General features: G+C 39.3%; 2 protein-coding genes across 2 annotated transcripts; one reads left to right on the plus strand and one right to left on the minus strand.

Moving 5' to 3' along the window:
- Positions 1–2,588: 2,588 nt before the first annotated feature.
- Positions 2,589–6,578, plus strand: LOC104422788 (GDSL esterase/lipase EXL3). Its single transcript, XM_010035215.3, has 5 exons — positions 2,589–3,028; positions 4,981–5,111; positions 5,401–5,634; positions 5,771–6,026; positions 6,142–6,578. The coding sequence occupies exons 1-5, from the start codon at positions 2,743–2,745 to the stop codon at positions 6,336–6,338; spliced, it is 1,104 nt and encodes a 367-aa protein (XP_010033517.1). The 5' UTR covers positions 2,589–2,742; the 3' UTR covers positions 6,339–6,578.
- An 898-nt stretch (positions 6,579–7,476) lies between these two features.
- LOC104422789 (F-box protein At4g35930) lies at positions 7,477–10,230 on the minus strand. Its single transcript, XM_010035216.3, has 5 exons — positions 10,070–10,230; positions 9,255–9,705; positions 8,480–8,554; positions 8,248–8,357; positions 7,477–8,151 (listed from the first exon to the last, which is right to left on the minus strand). The coding sequence occupies exons 2-5, from the start codon at positions 9,606–9,608 to the stop codon at positions 7,893–7,895; spliced, it is 798 nt and encodes a 265-aa protein (XP_010033518.1). The 5' UTR covers positions 9,609–9,705; positions 10,070–10,230; the 3' UTR covers positions 7,477–7,892.
- Between the last annotated feature and the right edge of the window lie 9,298 nt (positions 10,231–19,528).

Here is a 19,528-nt window from a genome sequence, read left to right on the forward strand (position 1 = left end):
TGATTCAGACGAGGACCAAACATCTAACCAAAGAGTATTTCAGCGCACGGTGCTATTCCCAGCGAGACGATCTCAGGCAATGTGCATACTTCAACAAATATCTTGACACGTGAACGATGGCTATCGGTTATTTTGTTATCATCAGTGTGGTTAGCAGATAAATGATTTTGTCCATATTCAATTGCCAGAGGAGGACAAAAATTGTACGTCAACTTTTAGCTATAAATATAATGCGGTCTCTCACTTTTAATTTGTTCAATGTGACTTCTAAACTTTACCCCATTATGTAATGTAGTTCCCGAACTTTTAATCTGTTCAATACAATCTCTTGACTTCTTGTACATATTCAATTTAGTTTCTAAACTATATGAAAATGTTCAATAATATCATTCTATTAATTTAAATTTGGGGACAATTTATAAAGTGTACGAAATTAAAAATCCGCATTGAAGTGAAGTCCAAGTGCTTATATTGAAAAAGTTGAAAATCGAGGGATTTCATTATAAATTGAGTTAAAATTCAAAATCCTTCCGTCATTATCCCTTTTATTATTAAAGCTTGACATTGGGCTTCTTTGGGTGGGATCGTGTATTAAGTAGCTCCTGCCCCCGCGGAGACTGAGGCATTTCTTTCCTCCTTGTACCGCCGTATTCATTGCACGTCTATCATTACACGACCATGTCGCACAAATGCTTCCTCGTTTATCCTTCTTGAATGTATTTGATTTCACTGTTGTAGCTGTCCCTCTTTCAGACGAAAAATCAGGTATATTCCGGGTCCCTGCCGACATTCACGCAGCTGTTTCTTGCATCATCACCATGGTCAAATTGATCTTGAACATTGGGACTTGAGAATCAACATTGGGAGTTATGTGCTCAAATGTAAAGTTTCATATCCAAACATCGAATCATGGTCATATTTTAGAAAACTTTTCCGTTCCTTTCAATGAGGAAATCATTTTCTTAAATTTAAGCCGATAGAAAAATATTTTTCGTTAATTCATTTTCTTAAACGAAGTTACGTTTTTTACTGGACCGGATCAGTTCCTCAATGGGCAGACAGGAATGGGAAAGCGGCCTCTTCTATGAAGTCTTTCGTTATAAACAATACAAGAACAGCATGCGGTTGGGACTTAAGAGAGAGCAAAGATGCAGCCACAGGATTTGCAGTTGGAATTGGCAATTTGTTGGGGAGATGGCAGCTACGGAACTATTTGCGTATCTTCCTATTTAGGAAGGTGCGGGGCACCCGGTATAAAGTAGTATAGCGACAGCAGCAGCAGGGGCGGCGGTGGCGGTGGCGGCATCGGATTCCACCATGGCGCCAAAACGCCGTCCTAGACCAGCCCCCCTCCTCGAATCAAGAACCGCCCTCGCGACACGAGTGTATCGGTGGAACACGGGACGGAAACCTAATGAACGGAATGCGCGATCGGAACGGCCCCGGGCGGGTGTGCAGGCCTGAAGGTGATCTTGTGTGCATTTATTTGGTGATTCTTGACAGCAAAGGCGGATCGAGTCATCGCTACCATTGCCAATAATGTCCAGTTCTTCTGGCGGATGCCCCGTCCCCACCGTAATTAAATGAGGGTACGAACTGTTTTGGCCCATGTAGTTGGGAAGGGGAATTAAATAGGCGGTCGCTTTGCTTTTATTTTCTTTTTTACTTTTTTTCTTTTTTTCGTAATTTGATTGGCTTTTTTTTTTCATCCGTGATGATAACGACAGGCGATTCTACAATGGTGTCAAAAGCGCCGTCCATCATGGGTATCGGCTTAATTCGTTGTTCCAAACTCTCATATAATATTAAGTTTGACTGTGATCAAGATTTTCCCTACGCTCATAAACGACTCCTTTCGGAATGGATCAATTATCCATTCCGACATATTCCTTTTTGCCCTTTGTTTGCTTATCTTTTGGAAATTTAAGATCGAAATTACATCGAAAAAGTATAAATGGTTCCATAAAAGATAAGTGCATTAGAGGTTCTAAAATTTATTGGAAAAGTGCAATCGAATCATAAAATCTTTCGAATTGACCCAATCAAAGTCCTTTCGTTAATTGCACTTTTGAGACTTTTACAACTCGGTTATACTCCCGTGATAAATTTTAGAATTTTTACTATGCTTATCCAGTTAATCTATTGTGTTTCTCCTGATCGAATCGAAAGAGCTTGCTTCGTTCTTTCCCTCCCTCCCTCCCTGCTCGGCAAAGAAAAGGTTTTCTCTGTCTCCATCAGCTTTTCTTCTTGGGAAGGGAGAGGTAGGGACAAGTTTAGCAGGCATTAATGAAATCGAAATCGAAGTGACGAGAGTATTTCTTTCTCCTCTCTTTCCCTAGCTCGCAGGGACTCTTACGTGCATGTGTCACGGGCCGATCGATCAACTCTCGATTCACCCGTGCGGCCTTAAGGTTTTACCCAACTTTCGGGCCGTGACATTTGCATGCCCGGACTAAGCAACGAGGGACGATGATTAGCATCGTTTCAAAGCCTCAAATTCTCGCTCAGATCTGATATTATAATCTAATACCAATTAACGCTGTCGCCTAGCTACTCTGAAAGCCCTGGACAGTCGATAAATAGCTTCGTCTTCTCCATGTTTACCTGAGGAAAAACCAAAGCAAGTGCTCTCTCTCTCTCTCATTGTTGTGCTCTTCTCCTTCTTCTTCTCCTTCTCCTTCTCCTTTATATTCTTGTTGAGTTAGAGAGATTGTGCTAGGCGAGAACGTGCCCGTCGAGAAGATGTCAAGCTTTAGGAAACCCTTTGGCTTATCATCTCCTTTACATGCGGTTATCTTCGTCTCCCTTGCCCTCGTCGCTCGCGGGAGGCTCGCCTCCTCGGTGCGGCACAAGCCCCGGCCCCGCATGCCGGCGTTCATCGTGTTCGGCGACTCCATCATCGACCCCGGGAACAACAACAACATACAGACGATAGTCAAGTGCAACTTCCCGCCGTACGGGCGGGATTTCATGGGGGGGAAACCGTCCGGGAGGTTCTCCAACGGGAAGATCCCGCCGGACCTGTTCGGTAATGTGCATAAAAATCCATCTGCTTTGAACTAGTTTCAAAAGCGGGAAAATCGATCACTTGAGTTCATTTTATTTTATTGTCATCTTGAGGTGACGAGTGTGTTTTCGCCTGTAGTAATAGATGCATGACTTGTGCCTTTTCCCCCACCTTTGAACTCTTTTGCGTTGATCTTTCAAGCGTAATCATAGATTAATCAGGGCGAGGTAAGCTTGAGCCTCCAACATGCGCGTAATCCTATGAGTGAACCTAATAACTTTTTTAAGAGTAAGTTTGTTTCATGAAAACCTCCATGATTAAAAAAATGTACCTTTTAGTTTTCCTTTATTTGGTAATATATGATTATGAACATTCCGACACTTTCTTTACCAAAAAAAAAAAAAAAAACATTCCGACACTTTTCGAGAATATGATTAATTTTTTTTTTTTTATTTGGTAATATATGATTGAAAATATTTTATGATGTTTGGATCTCATTGGATAAAGATTTTGATCTCATGACTTTATTTTAGGCCAAAAAATCGAAATTTTTTATTAATTTTTTTATTTTTATATAAAAATCGAATTTTTAATTACGTTTACTTTCTTTTCTTTGAAAGTTTGAATTTTTAATTTCTTTTCTTTTCTCTTTACTTTTTTTTTTCTTTTTCTTTTTCTTTTTTCTTTTTCTTTTTCTGACTTTCTCCGCTACAACCAAGCTTTAAGCTTACTTGGATTTGGCGAGCCTTAACTTGTCGACTCGACCGGCTCGAGCTCACCTAGATCGACTTGACCAACTCGAGCTCACCTAGATCAGCCAAGCCTTGAGCTTGCCAAATCGCGTCAAGAAGGAAAAAAATAATAATAATAATAATTTTAAAATATTCAAAAAATTTTATAAAATAAAAATAATTCAAAATCAAAATTTATTTTAAAAGAATAATTTTTATAATTAAATTTTCATAAACCAAGGATCCTAAAACTAGGAAAATATTTAGGAAAACATTTTTTTGGTTCTTTTAGAGGGGAAACCATTTTCTTTAATTTAAGTTTTGATAGGAAAATATTTTTCATTGATTAAAAAATTATTTTTCGTTAACTCATTTTCCTAACAAACCAAACACTGAAAATTGAGGAAAATGTTTTCCATGAATTGCCTTCGCAAAACAGACAGACCCTAGTGAAAAACAGTGCGTTATAATAGACATCAAGTCCTAAACTTATTGCATTTGTGCCAATTCAACATAAAATTTTCAATTAGATCAATTTAGACCTAAATCTTTTCCATTTGTGCCAATTAAGTCTATTCAGTCAATTTCGACTGGAAATATCAGACATAGATGCTAGTCATCCCATATAACATGGCCAATATAGACATGGATAAAAAAAAATTATTTTTTAGAGTTTTTTATTACTTTTCTTTTTCTTTTTTTTTCTTTTTTTATTTATTTTCTTCTTTTCTTTCCTTCTTTATTTTTCCCAACTATGGGCTGGCAAGTTTGCCGACCGACCCGATCACATAAGAGAACCGGTGACCCTCACCTGGTCTAGGCGAGGCAAGGTTCGCGATGCCTTCTCTTGGTTTGAGATTTCTCTAAGGTTAACAAAAAATGAAAAGAAGAAAAAGGAGGAAAAAAAAGAAGAAGAAAAGAAAAGAAGATGTCTTTTTCTTTTAGCGGTACTTGTCCCTCTCCTTTCCCATCAAGATGATGTTTCTAATTTGTGCAAGTTGCCGGTCTCTTTGGAGGATTGTCTACGGTACAAGTACGATATCAATGCAAGTTTACGAGGTTTTGTCGTGTGATTAAAATACAAAACACCGCACAATAATGTAATTTTTCTTTGTTAATTTATCCAAATTCAAAAGAACGCCTTGCAAAAGAAATTGCGAGGTACAAACACTTTTTTGACCTTTTACCATAGCAAACGTTATTAACCCGATTTTACGAATCTTGGAACAAAATTTTCTCCAGTCGAAGCATTTGGACTTAAACAGTACTTGCCTGCTTATTTGGACCCGAGTCTCAAATTAGAAGACCTCCTCACCGGCGTCAGCTTTGCTTCCGGCGCCACCGGTTACGATCCTCTCACTCCACAAATCGCCGTAAGCTCTCGCTCCTCCCGATCTGCTCTTAGAATTCGACCCTCCTTTCTTTGTTTTCTTGGTAATTAGGAATTTAGGGATTGTCTTAGGCTTGTGCGTCGGTAGGTGTCAATACGTGTGAAAGAATAATCGTTATGACACCGAGGAGCGTCGGTGTGTGCTAGTGCGCATGCTGTATAAACACCGGGCCTCCTCACGAGTCGCTTGAGCTTTGTTTAGTCCAGCTTGATCTTTTTGCAATCAAATGGAATCACCTGAAATTTCTTCCATTATATGATTATTTCGGCAGTCGGCCTTGTCGCTATCGGATCAACTAAACTTGTTCAAGGAGTACGTGAACAAGATAAAATCAGGTGCCGGAGAAGAGAAGGCGTCGTACATCGTCAAGAATAGCCTCTACATGGTGGTGTGCGGGAGCGACGACATTGCAAACACTTACTACTCGACTCCATTCAGGCGAGGGGAATACGACATACCGGCCTACACCGATCTCATGCTCAACTCGGCTTCAAGTTTCATTCAGGTAAAGTCTTGAAAGAGAAACATTCTTTACGAACAATGACGACGACGATGACGAAGAAAGACCAAAAGACATGATAACATAGGGATTAAATTGCAAGACAGAACTGATTCTGAAGTACTGGTGTACGATTTAGCAGGAGCTCTATGGATTAGGAGCAAGAAAGATTAGCATCCTGAGCATACCACCGATCGGATGTGTGCCTGCACAGAGAACGCTTGATGGAGGATTAGAAAGAGCCTGTAATGCGCCTGCCAATCAAGCAGCAACCCTCTTCAACTCCAAGCTCATCTCAGAAATCGAATCCCTCAAACAGAAGCTCCCTGGCTCTAAACTAGTCTATCTGGACATCTACCATAAATTGCTTTCCGTCATCCAAAACCCTTCGCACTACGGTAACTCGCTGCGTTATACTCTCTCTCTACACAAGATTTTGGCTTTGCATTCGAATCTCTATCGTCATGCCGTCGGTCAGCCTCATGTTTGGGTCATGTCGATGCATGTGTGCAGGATTTGAAGTGGCGAATCGAGGGTGCTGCGGCACAGGGAACATAGAAGTGAGCATACTGTGCAACCGTCTGGACGATCTCGAGACATGCCAAGATGACTCGAAGTACGTCTTCTGGGACAGTTACCATCCGACGGAAAATACCTATAAGATCCTAACGGATCACGTGATCGACAATTATGCCGACCAGCTTTTATGAGACCGCTCGGATTTATTAGTTGTTTACGGGTGAATTGTAAGGCCCCCCTGCTTCTTGTTGCAGATTGAAGTTTCCATAAGGTCCCCGGCCTCTTGTTATGGATTGTAACAGAGGCAGTAGAATATCGCACCTGTCTTCTAGCCATCTTATTTATTTTGTTCGGCTCAACAAAAGTGTGAAACATTGAACTCTTCATTCAAAGTACTTTCATTATCGGAAATATGATGGTACTTAAGCGAATGTCTCCTTACCTTCATGCTGCGGGTAAGTTGGGTACCTTGAAACTTTAGAGAATGTCTGAGATACTATCTTAAGGTATTTCATCAATTACTCCTCACATGGTGGTCCTGCAGCTAAAATAACAATAATTCATTGTCCAGCGTTGAGTGGTCACTGACTCATTGTTACAATTCATTTTTCGCATTAATTGTTCGAGCAGAGGGAAAATGATGTGATCAAGAATCAGATCAGAATCCCGGTACCCCCTTTAAAAGAAAACAAGACTTCTTTCTCAAGCCAATTCAAACGTTGCACCCGCAGAATAAGCAGTAAATGAGCCAAAATAATCTAATGTTCGAGATGACAGAGACAGAGTCCACCTGTTTAAGACAGGAAGGATTGATTGCCACTTTACATACCTCAATAATTTATCTGATCAAATTCATTACATGAGACACATCGACAATTTAATTATTATAGCAACCATATAAATGGTGACAACGTGAGATTTCTTATTAAAAAGTTCTGAGACTAATAGAGACAAAATACTCTAAAGTTCGAGATGACAGACAGAGTCCATCTGTTTAAGACAGGAAGGATTGATTGCCAGTGACCACTTCTGTACGTGCCTCAATAATTTATCTGGTCAAATTCATAACGAGAGACACATCGACAGTTTAACTATTGTAGCAACCACATAAATGGTAACATTGCAAGATTTCTTATTAAAAAGTTCTGAGGAGATTAATAGAGACAGGTTAGTCATTATAGAGCTTTCTAACCACAGCAAATTGAAGACATTATTGGATAAGTTCAGGAAATTCTAGACAGGAAGAAAAAAAAATTATACACAAACAAACACACATACATACATACATACATATATAATTTTATATACAATTAGTGACAAGAATATCCATCCCGGCACATCAAATAATTGGATACTATTTCTTAAAGGTAACACAATCCATTACAGGGAACAGAACCTGAAAAGTCATGCGTACATATGTATAGTGCAAGTAAATGCAAATCCAACTTCAACATATACTGCTAAAAGAAAAACCTAATCCCCGCAGCCTGTGTAAGTATATACTTCAAGAGCTCGCCATTCTTTTCAACCACACAAGAAATATACAATATCTATTTCAAACCACCACATCCAGACAATTGTCAGCTTAATATCAATTACCGGTGGAGTACACATCGCCATAACACCTAATGCATCCAACAAAACTACAAAATTGCATCCAGCATCCTATCTAAGAACACCTAGAGGGGGCAAAGCAAACTATATACATATGATAACACCAAGTGACCCAAAGCCACGGGAAAGAATCAACGAAGTTTATTTTGAGCGACAGCCTGACATAATTCCTCCTCATAGAATAAAGCCCGATTTGATGCCAAGGACTTGCATAGAGGCTTTGTTAAAACTGATGGTACCATACATCTGGAAGGGAACGTTGATTCCTGGAAAAGAACAGCTGCGATCTGCCGCATCTCAGCTAACTTAATACGAGAAGGTGGCCGTGGACCATGCCTTGGTGCTTTTGGAGTATGAGGACTCGGCATGAAAACTCCCTTTCCATCACCCCTGGTCGGAGCAATCATATTGAGTATGCATAAATGATGTTTATGGCTTAACCAAGACAAAAATTAGGCATAACAGGATAAAAACCATCAGTTATACCTCTTAAATGGCCAGTGTTCTGTTGGGCGAGGAGTCATGGTTCTTAACATTTCTTGTCGTGAGCGATCTGGCGTAGTGTAGTTGAAGTGAAACTGCCTTGCAATCAAGACCTATAGCAACGATCAAAATGGGACCATCATGTTGAGCTATAGTTTCAATTTAATCCACGTAGACGGTAAGAAGAAGACACAAAAACATAAAGGGAGAGATTGACAGAGTCCAAGACACTTACCGCCTTCCTAACCCTTTGCGAGACATGGAAAACTGCCCTTAGCTGGTCATGATGTAAGTGACACATTATTTTGACCTTAAAATTGGAAGAAAAAGAATTAGATTCTTAAGAGAATAAGATTAGATTCTTAAGAGAATAAGCATTTAGCTTAGGGAAACAAAAGAGAATCATCCAATCAATAATAAGAGGGCAAAGCAAAACTGTACTTTATCCCAAAATAAACAGAAGAGACAAAAATATGAACTTCCAGCCGGAACTCTTATTGCCTTCACTTCTTCCGAAGTTAGTACTCACAAAACAACCAAAACCATGTTGATATAGTAAAAGTATCGTGTCTAATGTCCACACCTAATTACAGGAGCTTTTTACAGTTGAAGCTAGGTATATGACTTACTGGAGGCTCATTTGCAAACTTTAACTAACAAGGGACGAAGGTTTTCGAAAATGCCCCAGAATGCAATACAAACCCCCCAGCCCCAAGCAAACCCACAAAAGAAAAATGGAAAAAGAAACCATCCATGCACTTTACGTCCTTCTCTACGAAGATTCTTACATGTCCCCGACCTGAGAATGCGAATTAAAATCTTTCACCATCTTCAAAACTACACAATGCCAGACCCATAAAAACAGGCAACGCGAGCAAAGAAAGTTTTTCTTAAGCCCAAAAACTAACACCACAGCTCAATCAGACTAGGGAATATGCTGAAAATGCAGACATAACAACAAATAAAGAGAGTGAATCTCGGCCAGATGCGAAGAAGATGGCAAACAGTACCAGTAAATCGATGGGGAGAGCCTCGAGCCTGGATTCAGTTTTACAATCATTGTCTCGAGGTGTATTGGGTGTCCACAGTAAGTTATTTTGTTTAACCAAATTTACAGGGGACAGCAGAAGGGGGCTTTTTTCAACCACTTCATCTTTGAGGATTAAGTCATCCTCAGCCTTCTTAGCATCCACAACCGCAACCCTCTTCTTCCCGATATCAGTACAGGACTTGGCTCCTGAGCCTCTGCTGTATCGGAGCTGAGCTAGAGCCCCGGGTTTAAGATACTTCTTGCTCGAGCTCCGCGATCTCCTCTTTTGCCTCGCACCCTTTGTCTCCCTCTCTTTCGGCGACACTTTCCCCATTTCTACCGCCCGGTCTTATTTCCTCGCTTCAGTTCTTCTGCTTCTCCCCTCGAGAAAAATCCAATACCCGCTTCAATTCAGCATTTTTCACCATTCTCTGAAGCAAAAGGCAAAACTTTTAAATTCCCCTTACACATCAGAACTTCACATCTGCCGCGACAATAAGTTCAAGCGACCAAATCACCGCAAAAGGCACGACAATAACACAAGCTATCCCCAAAGCTACCCGCGAATCGGGAACTAGCTATCCCCAATCCGCATTCCTCGATATTTCCGAAACTACGGCAAATCGCGAGTTCCGCGAAATCGCCAAAAATCGACACGATTGCTGAGTTTTGCGAGACAAATGAAGTCATCTATCGTGGGAACCGACGGCAGCCGTATCTCATCGGAAACCGCGATTAAGCTATCCGAAAGCCGCACATACATTCAGTCCGCCGATCGCATGAGAAAAGGCTTACCTCATCCCGGAGAGCTCCGCGACACGGAACCCTAGAAACCGACGCTGGAAGAGCTCGATCAAGACGAAATCTGCACGGAGCAAGCCTGGAGGAGTTCGATCGAGAGAAAGAATCTGCAGAGAGAGAGGAGAGAGAAAGAGAGAGAGAGAGAGAGGGAAGATGGGAAGCAAAACTAGGGTTTGGCCTGTATTTGAATTGGGCGAATTTGCCCGCCAAATTTTTACGAGCAACAGTTGCTGCGATTTTTTTTTTTTTAAAAGAGGGGAGGAAAAAAAAAACTCTCTCCCAATAAATTGACGTGTTTTTCGGGGGAAAATAAAGCTGGGCGGACACGTGGGGCGGTCCCGTTGGTCGAAGGTTCGCCGCGGTGGGCCCGAGCAGGTGCTTCGAAACCGATGGTGGGGACGGGGGCCACATCAGACGGCGGCGATTGCGTGATTTAGATTATGAGCTGGATCTTCTTATATATATATTCATTTAATATCCGGTCGTCGCTCTTGATTTGAATTTTTTTATTTGATACGAAGCATCCCGGAGCTTTTGGGGAAAAATATAATTACCAAATTATACATTTAATTAGAGATGATGGAAATTTAATTTATATATACTCTCTCTCTCTCTCTTTTTGCGTTTTTTAAAGTGAACGGTTGGAGAAAGTTTACATTTTTGAATTAATTTGAAAATGGAAAATGACATTGTAGTGGGGGCCCGAAAATCAAAATAAGCCGAGGCGGGAAAAGATGAAAAATAATCAGGGAATTCTCGTGCGGGGCGGGGGGGGTGGGGGGGGCGTTAAAATGACGGATTCGGCCTCGTCGCGAGCTATTAATAACGCCGGCGGAACGCGCGCGTAGAGCTCCACGTCGACCGGAACGAGGGTAAACTGGGGAGAAAATCCTCGGGGGCAGTTTCGGCAATTCGGAGCGCGGGTCGAGCGGGGGGAGATGGACATCGGGAACTTCACGTGATGATGGTTACCCGCGTGAAAGGACGGATTAGACCCTCCTTAAATTGGCCAAAAGTTAATGAGCGTGAATGGCGCGGTGTTTTCACGTGAGAATAGTTGGGTGCAATGGAGAGAGCATCCGATGTATTTTAGTTTTTTGACCATCTAAGTAAGTATATATATATATATATATATATATATATTTTATATTATACATATTATTTTATTTTATTTTATTTTTTGCTAATCATATAAATGGAACGAGAATATGTCGGGATTAATGGGCATGAGGACCTCAGGTCAAATATGAAGGGATTAATGGAACATACTTTTTTGCACACTAGTATTTGTTAATTAATGGCCAATAAAAAGCCTAAAGTCGGGTCAAATTATTGCGTTCGATCTCTTTGGCAGGAAGCTCGGCTCATGCCTTGTTCTTTCGTGGTTGAACATGGAATTTCATTTTGCCTCATGTTTGAACATTGAATTTCAATTCGGTTTGAATGTGATTTCTTTCGATCGACATCTGAACAAGCATAAAAAATAATTTGACAAGGCTTTTTAAGTAACAATAAGTATCACACCCGTTCTCTATTGTTTGGAGTTGGGTTGAAAATGGTAATAGGTCTATGAAATATATATGGAGAATACATGAATACTCTTTTTTTGCTAATTACCAAAAAAAAAAAACTAGGCTATTCCTTATCCTAAAGTAGATCATCCCTAACTAGGGATTAGCAAGTCATTGCTCCTCCGTCGAGTATAACAACTTGATTTGAAGAATTAATTAGCCTATAATATAAGAACACTTCAAATATAATTTAACTTGAATCGATTCACATTTCTAATACTTTAACAATTCAAATAGAAATATACATTGTCCTCTAGGATAGTTGCCAGCTTTCCCCGATCTTTGTAGGGCACCTATTTATAAATCATTATTATACTGCGTTCATGCATAAAATGCTTTGATACTTTGATCAAACCCTTAAATATTAAGAATCAATAGTAGAAGTGATCCCGAAATGTACTGTTTCTTGTTTGACCAACTAACCAATAATTACAGATGTTGCTCTTTAGTGGTACTTATTTGGTAGTTATATGCCTTTAATCATGTGAAAAGCATAAAGCTTTACCCAACAAATCTATTGTTCCACGTTTCTTTGACCTCTCCTTTTTTGCAAATTCTTTTAATAATTTCCATCGATGGTCGGTCAAAAGTGCCACTAAGAAACAAAGTGAAGCTGAAGCCATTATGAGTCAAGCATAGGGAAGATTGGACCCTCCCCTAGAGAGACCCACTTGCACCTTTTACTCGCTGGTGGGTAGAAAAAAAAGAAGGTAATTTTATGCAATGAATATACCCATCATGGAACTCGATCTCTTATATCATCTCATCACTATTAGCTATGTAGCACCGACACGAACACACGACACGTCATTTATTAAAAATAGAAAATTTCGACACGTTCCAACACATTATATATTATATATCTTTTTATATATAAATACATAAATAAATAATAATAATAAAAATAGCCTAAAATTAATTTACACAAAAAAATATTAAATAATATCATTCATTATTTTAATTTGTTACAATAATACACAAAACTTAGAGGAAAAAAACATTGTTTAAAGAAAAATGCTGAAATGATATTTTAAAATTTATTTATTTATCATACATAGCATTTTTTATTATTTCTTTCAGAGTAAAAGACTTTTTTAAAAAATAAAACAATTCTAAAAAAATAAAACTGAAAAAAAAAATTTGACCCCGTGTGTGTATATTTTATAACAATTTTATTATTTCTTTTGTGTATATTTATATTTTGACCTCTCGAGTATTATAAATTTTTAAAATTGACCCCGTGCATGTCGGAGCGTGTCGGAAAAGAGTTGACCACGTGTCAGATTTTTTGACACTTGTTGACTGCGTGTCGGACACGTGTCGGAGTGTCGGACACGACATGAAGGTTTCCGGAGAGTGTCTGTGCTACATAGACTATTAGAGGTGTGCAAAAGAATTTGGAACCACTCGAACCATTTAGAATCGGATTGAAACCAACGGTTCCTATAGGGATAAGTCTAGTTCCCAGTTTAAATTTGCTAAAATTGGCAAGTATTGATTCGGTTCCTAGTTCCGAGCATGGAACGGCCCACCCAAATCAATATATATATTTAAAAAATGAAATTTCAAATTAATTACTTAATTATTTTATAGTTTTTTTATCAATATATATGTACATATATATTTGTAGTATTTGATATTATTAACTCATCTTGTTTTTTAGGTGTGTAGTAGGATTGAGTCCCTTACTTTTTGTTCATTCTAATAATACATCTACTTCTTTCTTAGTCAAAACAAAATAAACAACCGAAAATGATGGAGGAGATTGATTGGAGATGCTCAACCCAAATTTAAGGCTGACAAGCTTTAATGTTCTACATAGAAACTAGGTTCACCATGCTATTAATTGATAGATGTGATTTTGGAGGGATTGGAGATTGGTCTCATAGACTCACCCAGGAACTAGATTGGACTGGCAGTTTGGTCCCAAATGGATTTATGAAACCAATGGGCAATTCTCAATTATAATTTTTCAAAATCAGTCTCTAGTGGGTAGTTCCTCGTTCTAAGGCAAATATCATATGCTTGGATCATGTACACTCCTAATTACTGTCATGCAACATATAAAAGAACAAGAGAGACCGAGTGCTAGAGCGTAGACTCTATAGTTTCGACGTCTACAATATAGGGTATTTTGGGTAATACTTAAAAACTAATCTACGAGGCGGCTCGTGTTAAATCATTTTTAACGCCAAAGCGTGATTTTCTTTTTTTCCTTTTTTTTTTATATGAAAAACATATAGCAATTCCAATAATTTCACGAGTATCGCCTGTACCAAATAATCGGGGCCACGACATTTTATTTGTCCTTTAACCCCCATGCCATCGAATCGTCCTAATTTTGTATTTACATGATCGATATCTACATCTAATTTCCGACTTTCCTAAGTATGGGAAAGATTATGTTCCTGATAAATAAAAGATGAAGTGCACCTCGCAGCAACTAGCAAGCCACATCCGAAGGCCGACAAAAAGGCCCGCGGGCGGTAACACACTCCTTGGGCCTATGAGCTTGGCTACCTATGGTGGGCTTCGTGGCCCATGGGTCCAAAAAAAATTCAGCATTTGAGCTACCCTCGATTGAAAATGTCACCGTACAAATTTGTTGGTCGAAACTTATGGACCCCGTGGGGGCCCGACTGTGAAGCATGGTATAGATCCCTGACTTTGTCAAAGGTTACTATAGAATATTCAAACCTGCCTTTGATTGCCCGGATATAAAACAAGATAAAATGAAATTGTACGAAATCACCAGGCTTGTTAATCCCACTTTATTTTCCAAGTAGAAGTACGAGAAATGAGGGACGAGAGAAAAGAGAGATTTTTAGCAACTTACATGATAGGGATTTGCTCGACAACAATGACCATTGTTACCATACATCGTTGTTAATTACTCTCTCTCTCTTAGGCTTCATCTCTTTTTTCCTAAAAAGAAAATCGAACATTTATTTTCATATCGGTTTAGAGAAGATTTAAGCGATTCGTTGAATACCGATGTACCGATAATAATAAGAAAAATTACATAGCCAAATAATTATCAATTTCATGACAATATTCAAATAATAATCCATTGAGTTAGAATCTAGTGAAATCAAATGTTGTAGCCCATACAAATAGGCCGAATATGACTGGTTCTTGGCGCTCCATGGCTTAGCAAGGATAGTCCATGGTCGGCGTTAGGGATAATTTCCAAGTTCACTCGGAGTAAACAAAAAAACATAAAAATCTAGAAATATAATTTTTTTTTGAAACATCCAATTTATACTTATAAAAAGCTCTTGAAAATGATATAACTTTAATTAGACGCATTTGACGCTCGTTTTAGTGTCAAAAATTTTAATATTATCACTTCAGTGTCACTTGTGTTTAAAAAATGTTTGCCCTAATTTGACCACCATTCTGATTCGAACGGCGGGGTTGGACTTTGGGATTTAGGCTGTGGTTAGAGGAGTAGCGATTGTTTCTTTTCACTCTCCTTGTATTTGATTAAGAGGGGTTCTTATGCTCCGTTTGGGAACAGCTTTCCCAAGGGCCTTTAAGGGGCTAAAGGCCTTTGGGCCAAATATTGAGTGTTTGGGAACTTTTTTTCACTTGCCTTTGCAAAATGCAAAGCCTTCCCAAGGCTGAATGCCCAAGGCAGGTTGGGGGCTGCCTTGGGCATTTTCGAAATCTTTGGCCTTGAAGATAATGAATATTTTTTTTTTCCGAAATTGTCCTTGTTAATTTTTTGTTTTTCCGGCTTTACCCCGACTACTGTTCATCGTCTTCATCCTTCCCTTCTCTCTACTGAGAATACGGCCAGCATCTATGCGCAGTCACCGGTGAAGGGCAGGTGGTTCAGCGAAGGGCAGGTGGTTCGGCTAGGGTCCTACGACTCTCCAACGAGGGTCGCTGTGCGGAGGACGCCGGCAACTCAAATCGTGCACAGATCTGGGTCGCGCCAACCAAATCGTGAGCGCCGGCAACCTCTGCGGTGTGGTGGGTTGGCCGCGACCCAAATTGCAAGATCCTGGTCGCCGCGACCCTCGCCGAGCCGTGTCCTCCGCACAGGAACCCTAGCCGGACGCTGCCCTTCGCCGGACAGCCTAACCTTCACCGCGCCGCCTCCCCCTCATTGGACCGCCTACCCTTCGCCAGCGGTAACTGGCGAAGCCTTGGCCGGCCAACTCTCCTTTTTTCCCTTTTTTTTTAATAACAAAAGCATTTTGCAAATTTAATTTATTCAAACACTATTTTACTCAAAGATACTTTACAATAGACTTTCACAAGTACCATTTACCAAACATAATTTGCATTTTGAAAAACTCTTTTGACTCAAGTATCTTTACATTTTCTCAAAGACTTTCCCCAAAAGTCTTCCCAAACGCACTCTTATTTTCCCTTGAATTTCTTGGGCTCTTGGGAGGATTTCTTTCAGTGAATCGATCTTGATCCCTATTCCGAATCTTACCCTTGCAACAAAGTAAAAAGGACGAAAAAAGAAAGCAAGAAATTTCAGCTCAGTGACTGAAAAGCAAGAAAGGATAGAGAAGTGTCGAGTGCACTTTCCATTTTGCAAGCTCCTTCATCCTCACATCTAGTCATGTAATATGTTTTGTCAAATTTTATTAAAAGAGGCACTTAAATAATCACGTTTTCTCTAAAAATGACTTGAAGTGATTTAATGAAAAGTTATGATATTAAGGCAAACATATATGAAAGTTACAACATTTCTAATGTCATTTAAAAAAAAAAACTCACATCCTATCAAATCTTAGTATTATTAAAGTTCCAATGTTAAGATATATCAACAGAGAGCAGAGGATGTTGCTAAGGCTGCTGAAGTTGGCAAAAGAGAAAAGCAAGTGAAGTTGATACAAGCAAGAAGAGAATAAGTGACTGTGACTGATACCAGTAGAAATGAACGACTGAGATGAAGAATAATGAAGATCGCGATTGTTGGAGAAATCCTCTTGAAGTGTTTTGAAGTTGACAAAACGTTTCCATCAGTCTAGTCTGAAGGCTTGCAGACTCTGCTATTTAAAGTCGAAGACTTAGGACAGTCGAGACTCAAGACTCAAAGTCTATCCTCATTGATAGTTTCTAATCCATTGAAGAAAGGCTATCCGAACCTGGATGTTTCATTAAGGATGTGACATTATCGGCGGAGAAGATCTCTTGGCTGGATATGACATGATGGAATCCTTTATTTGATCATAATTGATTCGAAGATTAAGGATCCGATGATTGGCAAAGTATACTTGGAAGGTTCTACTTATGGAAACCGAGATCCTGATTGTATGGGCGAACATGATTGATGGGCTATCGACATGTTCCTTCAATAGCTCGAATGATCTTCATAATTGATTCCGTCCAACGGGTAGATTGGAGGAATTCCTTTGGTAAGTGCCAACGGGTATGATGGCATGAAGGAGTATATAAGGAAGACGTTCCAGTTGTTTGAGAGTGTGCACGATAGAAGAATTCCAAAGTCTGAAGCTCTTTATTCTTAGTCAATTCATTTGTTGAGCGAAATCTTGTAAACAAAAGAGAGTCTATATTTGTGAGAAACCTTGAGGAAGTGTGGTAGAACATCTACACTTTGTGGAATCAAGGAAAAGCTGTGCTGTAACTTCTCTTTTGTTCATAGTGAAATCCAGCCGGTGGGTTGTTAATGCGAAAGAGTGGACGTAGGCTTGGAATAAGCCGAACCACTATAAACCTTGTGTTAAATTTTCTCTTCCCTACTCTTTACTTTACTTTGATCGTATTAAGAGAGAACTTCATTTCTATCGTTTGCCTAGAATCGCTTCCGTATCTCGTGAAATTATTTGTGCACCTATTCAACCCCCCTTTTAGGTGCTTATACTAGCTATCTCAGCGATCAACGATGGAAAATTTGTCAAAGAAGATAAACACGGATTGCGGATTGTGGATTGCCTCTATGAAGACATGTAAAGTCGTTAGTCAGTTAGAAAGTCAAAACAGAAGTTAGTTTTTCAGTTAGTCTTCATCTTCTTAAATAGGAAATGTATATAGTTTTGCAAGTGGTTGTCTTTTGCTTCTTCTGAAAAATGCTCGTAATATTCTCTAAAAATGTGCTCGGAATATACGAGATGAGATAGATGAGAGTATGGAGTCGATATAGAGATTTTCTTTTGATTGATGTACAAATCGTGAAGTACATTGTGATCAAGAGAAGAGAAGAATACAGAGTTTTTCATTGATCAATCTTGAACTTTACAAATATATCTTCATACTTCTATATCTTCGATTCCTCTGTACAAGAGTTTATGAATTGCTAATTCTTCAGTATGAATTCATCACCTTCACATGGTATCAGAGCAGGGCGATCATTACAGCTAGAAGGATTCATTCAGTAGCTACTTGTTTGATCGAGAAAGAAGGAGCTGAAGCTATACAGATTGCTGTATCACGGTAACTGTGTTAGTTTTTTCATAAACACCATTGCTATCCTGTTTTCTCCATAGTTGAAAGAATACAACAATGGCAGCAAGAGCATCGAAGTATCCCTTCCCTATACATGTGAATATTTCTAACTTTGTCACAATCAAACTTGCCGAGGACAATTTCCTTTTGTGGCAAACTCAGATCCATAGGTTTCTAAAAAGTCAAGAACTCTTTGGCTTCGTTAATGGTGATATTACACCACCTCCTCGAATGCTGTAGAATATAGTTGAAAGAGGTGAAGCTGAGGTTGTAAATCTAGACTATATTGACTGAACAAAAACATATCAGCTAGTATCCTCATGGATAAGTGGAGCGGTCTCTGAGAATATACTAAGCTTAATAATCGGCTTAGAAACATCTTATGAAGTGTGGTAGACACTCTTGAATCGATTCACACAAAAGTCAGCAGCGAGAGAGTTTGAATTGAGGGGGAAACTTCAAGCCTGTCAAAAGCATGATTGAGCTCTTTCAGTCTATCTTAGGGAATACAAGTCAATATGTGATCAGTTAAATGCTATCGGGAAACCAGTGGATGACATAACCAAGCTATTTGGTGTATTGGAAGGGTTAGGAGCTAAGTATGAAAGTTTTCGAACAACAATATACTGTCTAAAACCTCAACCTGAGTATGATGAGGTAATTGCACAATTAGAAAGGTTCGAGTCAAGAATGCATAATTATTCTAGGACTTAATTTAACCCCAATATGGCTTACTTTGGACAAAGATACTCTCAAGCACAGTTTAAAGAAACTACTGATGGAGGGTATGTTTCTCAAAATTTAAGCTTTGCAGCTCAAAGAGGTAATTACAGAGGAGGCCGTAGCTATGGAAGAGGACGTTCTCTTAATAACAGAGGCCATGTATTTAGATACCCTAGAGACAATTCAGGTTACAGGTCCAGCAATATCAGTTATATGCAAGAAAATCAGAGAATCAAACCTTATTACAATTCCTCTGACTCTGTTTTTACCTCTGGATTCCGTCCCTATGCTGGTCCATCACAGAGATATCAAGAAGTGAAATCTTATCCTTCTAATCTAACCCTTCATAAGAATGTGTAGGATGAGAAGCCAATTAACAACATAAAATTAGAGTGTCAAATCTGCAAGAAACCAGGCCATGATGCTTTGCACTGCTAGTATAGATTTGATAACTCGTATTAAGTTGAGGAAAAACCAACAGCTTTAGCAGCTATACATCTCGAGGATGCCAAAGGTAGCGAGTGGTATCCAGATACTAGTACAACCGCACACATTACAGCTAATCCTGGTATACTTCAAAACTCTTCTGAATATACTCGATATGACACTGTCATGATTGGTGATGGATCACACTTGTCGATTACACGTACTGGTAACACATTGTTACATACTGAAGAAAGTTTATTGCCTCTGAATGATGTTCTAACCATCCCTGATATAAAGAAAAATC

Source organism: Eucalyptus grandis, chromosome 10, assembly GCF_016545825.1.
Source record: "Eucalyptus grandis isolate ANBG69807.140 chromosome 10, ASM1654582v1, whole genome shotgun sequence".
NCBI classification, from domain to species: Eukaryota; Viridiplantae; Streptophyta; class Magnoliopsida; order Myrtales; family Myrtaceae; genus Eucalyptus; species Eucalyptus grandis.

Excerpts from the sequence above, each read along its gene's own strand:
- LOC104422788 (XM_010035215.3), top strand. The coding sequence starts at position 2,743 with ATGTCAAGCTTTAGGAAACCCTTTGGCTTATCATCTCCTTTACATGCG. Across the intron at positions 3,029-4,980 it reads GATCCCGCCGGACCTGTTCG|TCGAAGCATTTGGACTTAAA; the intron begins GTAATGTGCATA and ends AATTTTCTCCAG. Across the intron at positions 6,027-6,141 it reads CCAAAACCCTTCGCACTACG|GATTTGAAGTGGCGAATCGA; the intron begins GTAACTCGCTGC and ends GCATGTGTGCAG.
- LOC104422789 (XM_010035216.3), bottom strand. The coding sequence starts at position 9,608 with ATGGGGAAAGTGTCGCCGAAAGAGAGGGAGACAAAGGGTGCGAGGCAA. Across the intron at positions 8,358-8,479 it reads CGCAAAGGGTTAGGAAGGCG|GTCTTGATTGCAAGGCAGTT; the intron begins GTAAGTGTCTTG and ends TCGTTGCTATAG. Across the intron at positions 8,152-8,247 it reads GAACACTGGCCATTTAAGAG|GGGTGATGGAAAGGGAGTTT; the intron begins GTATAACTGATG and ends TGCTCCGACCAG.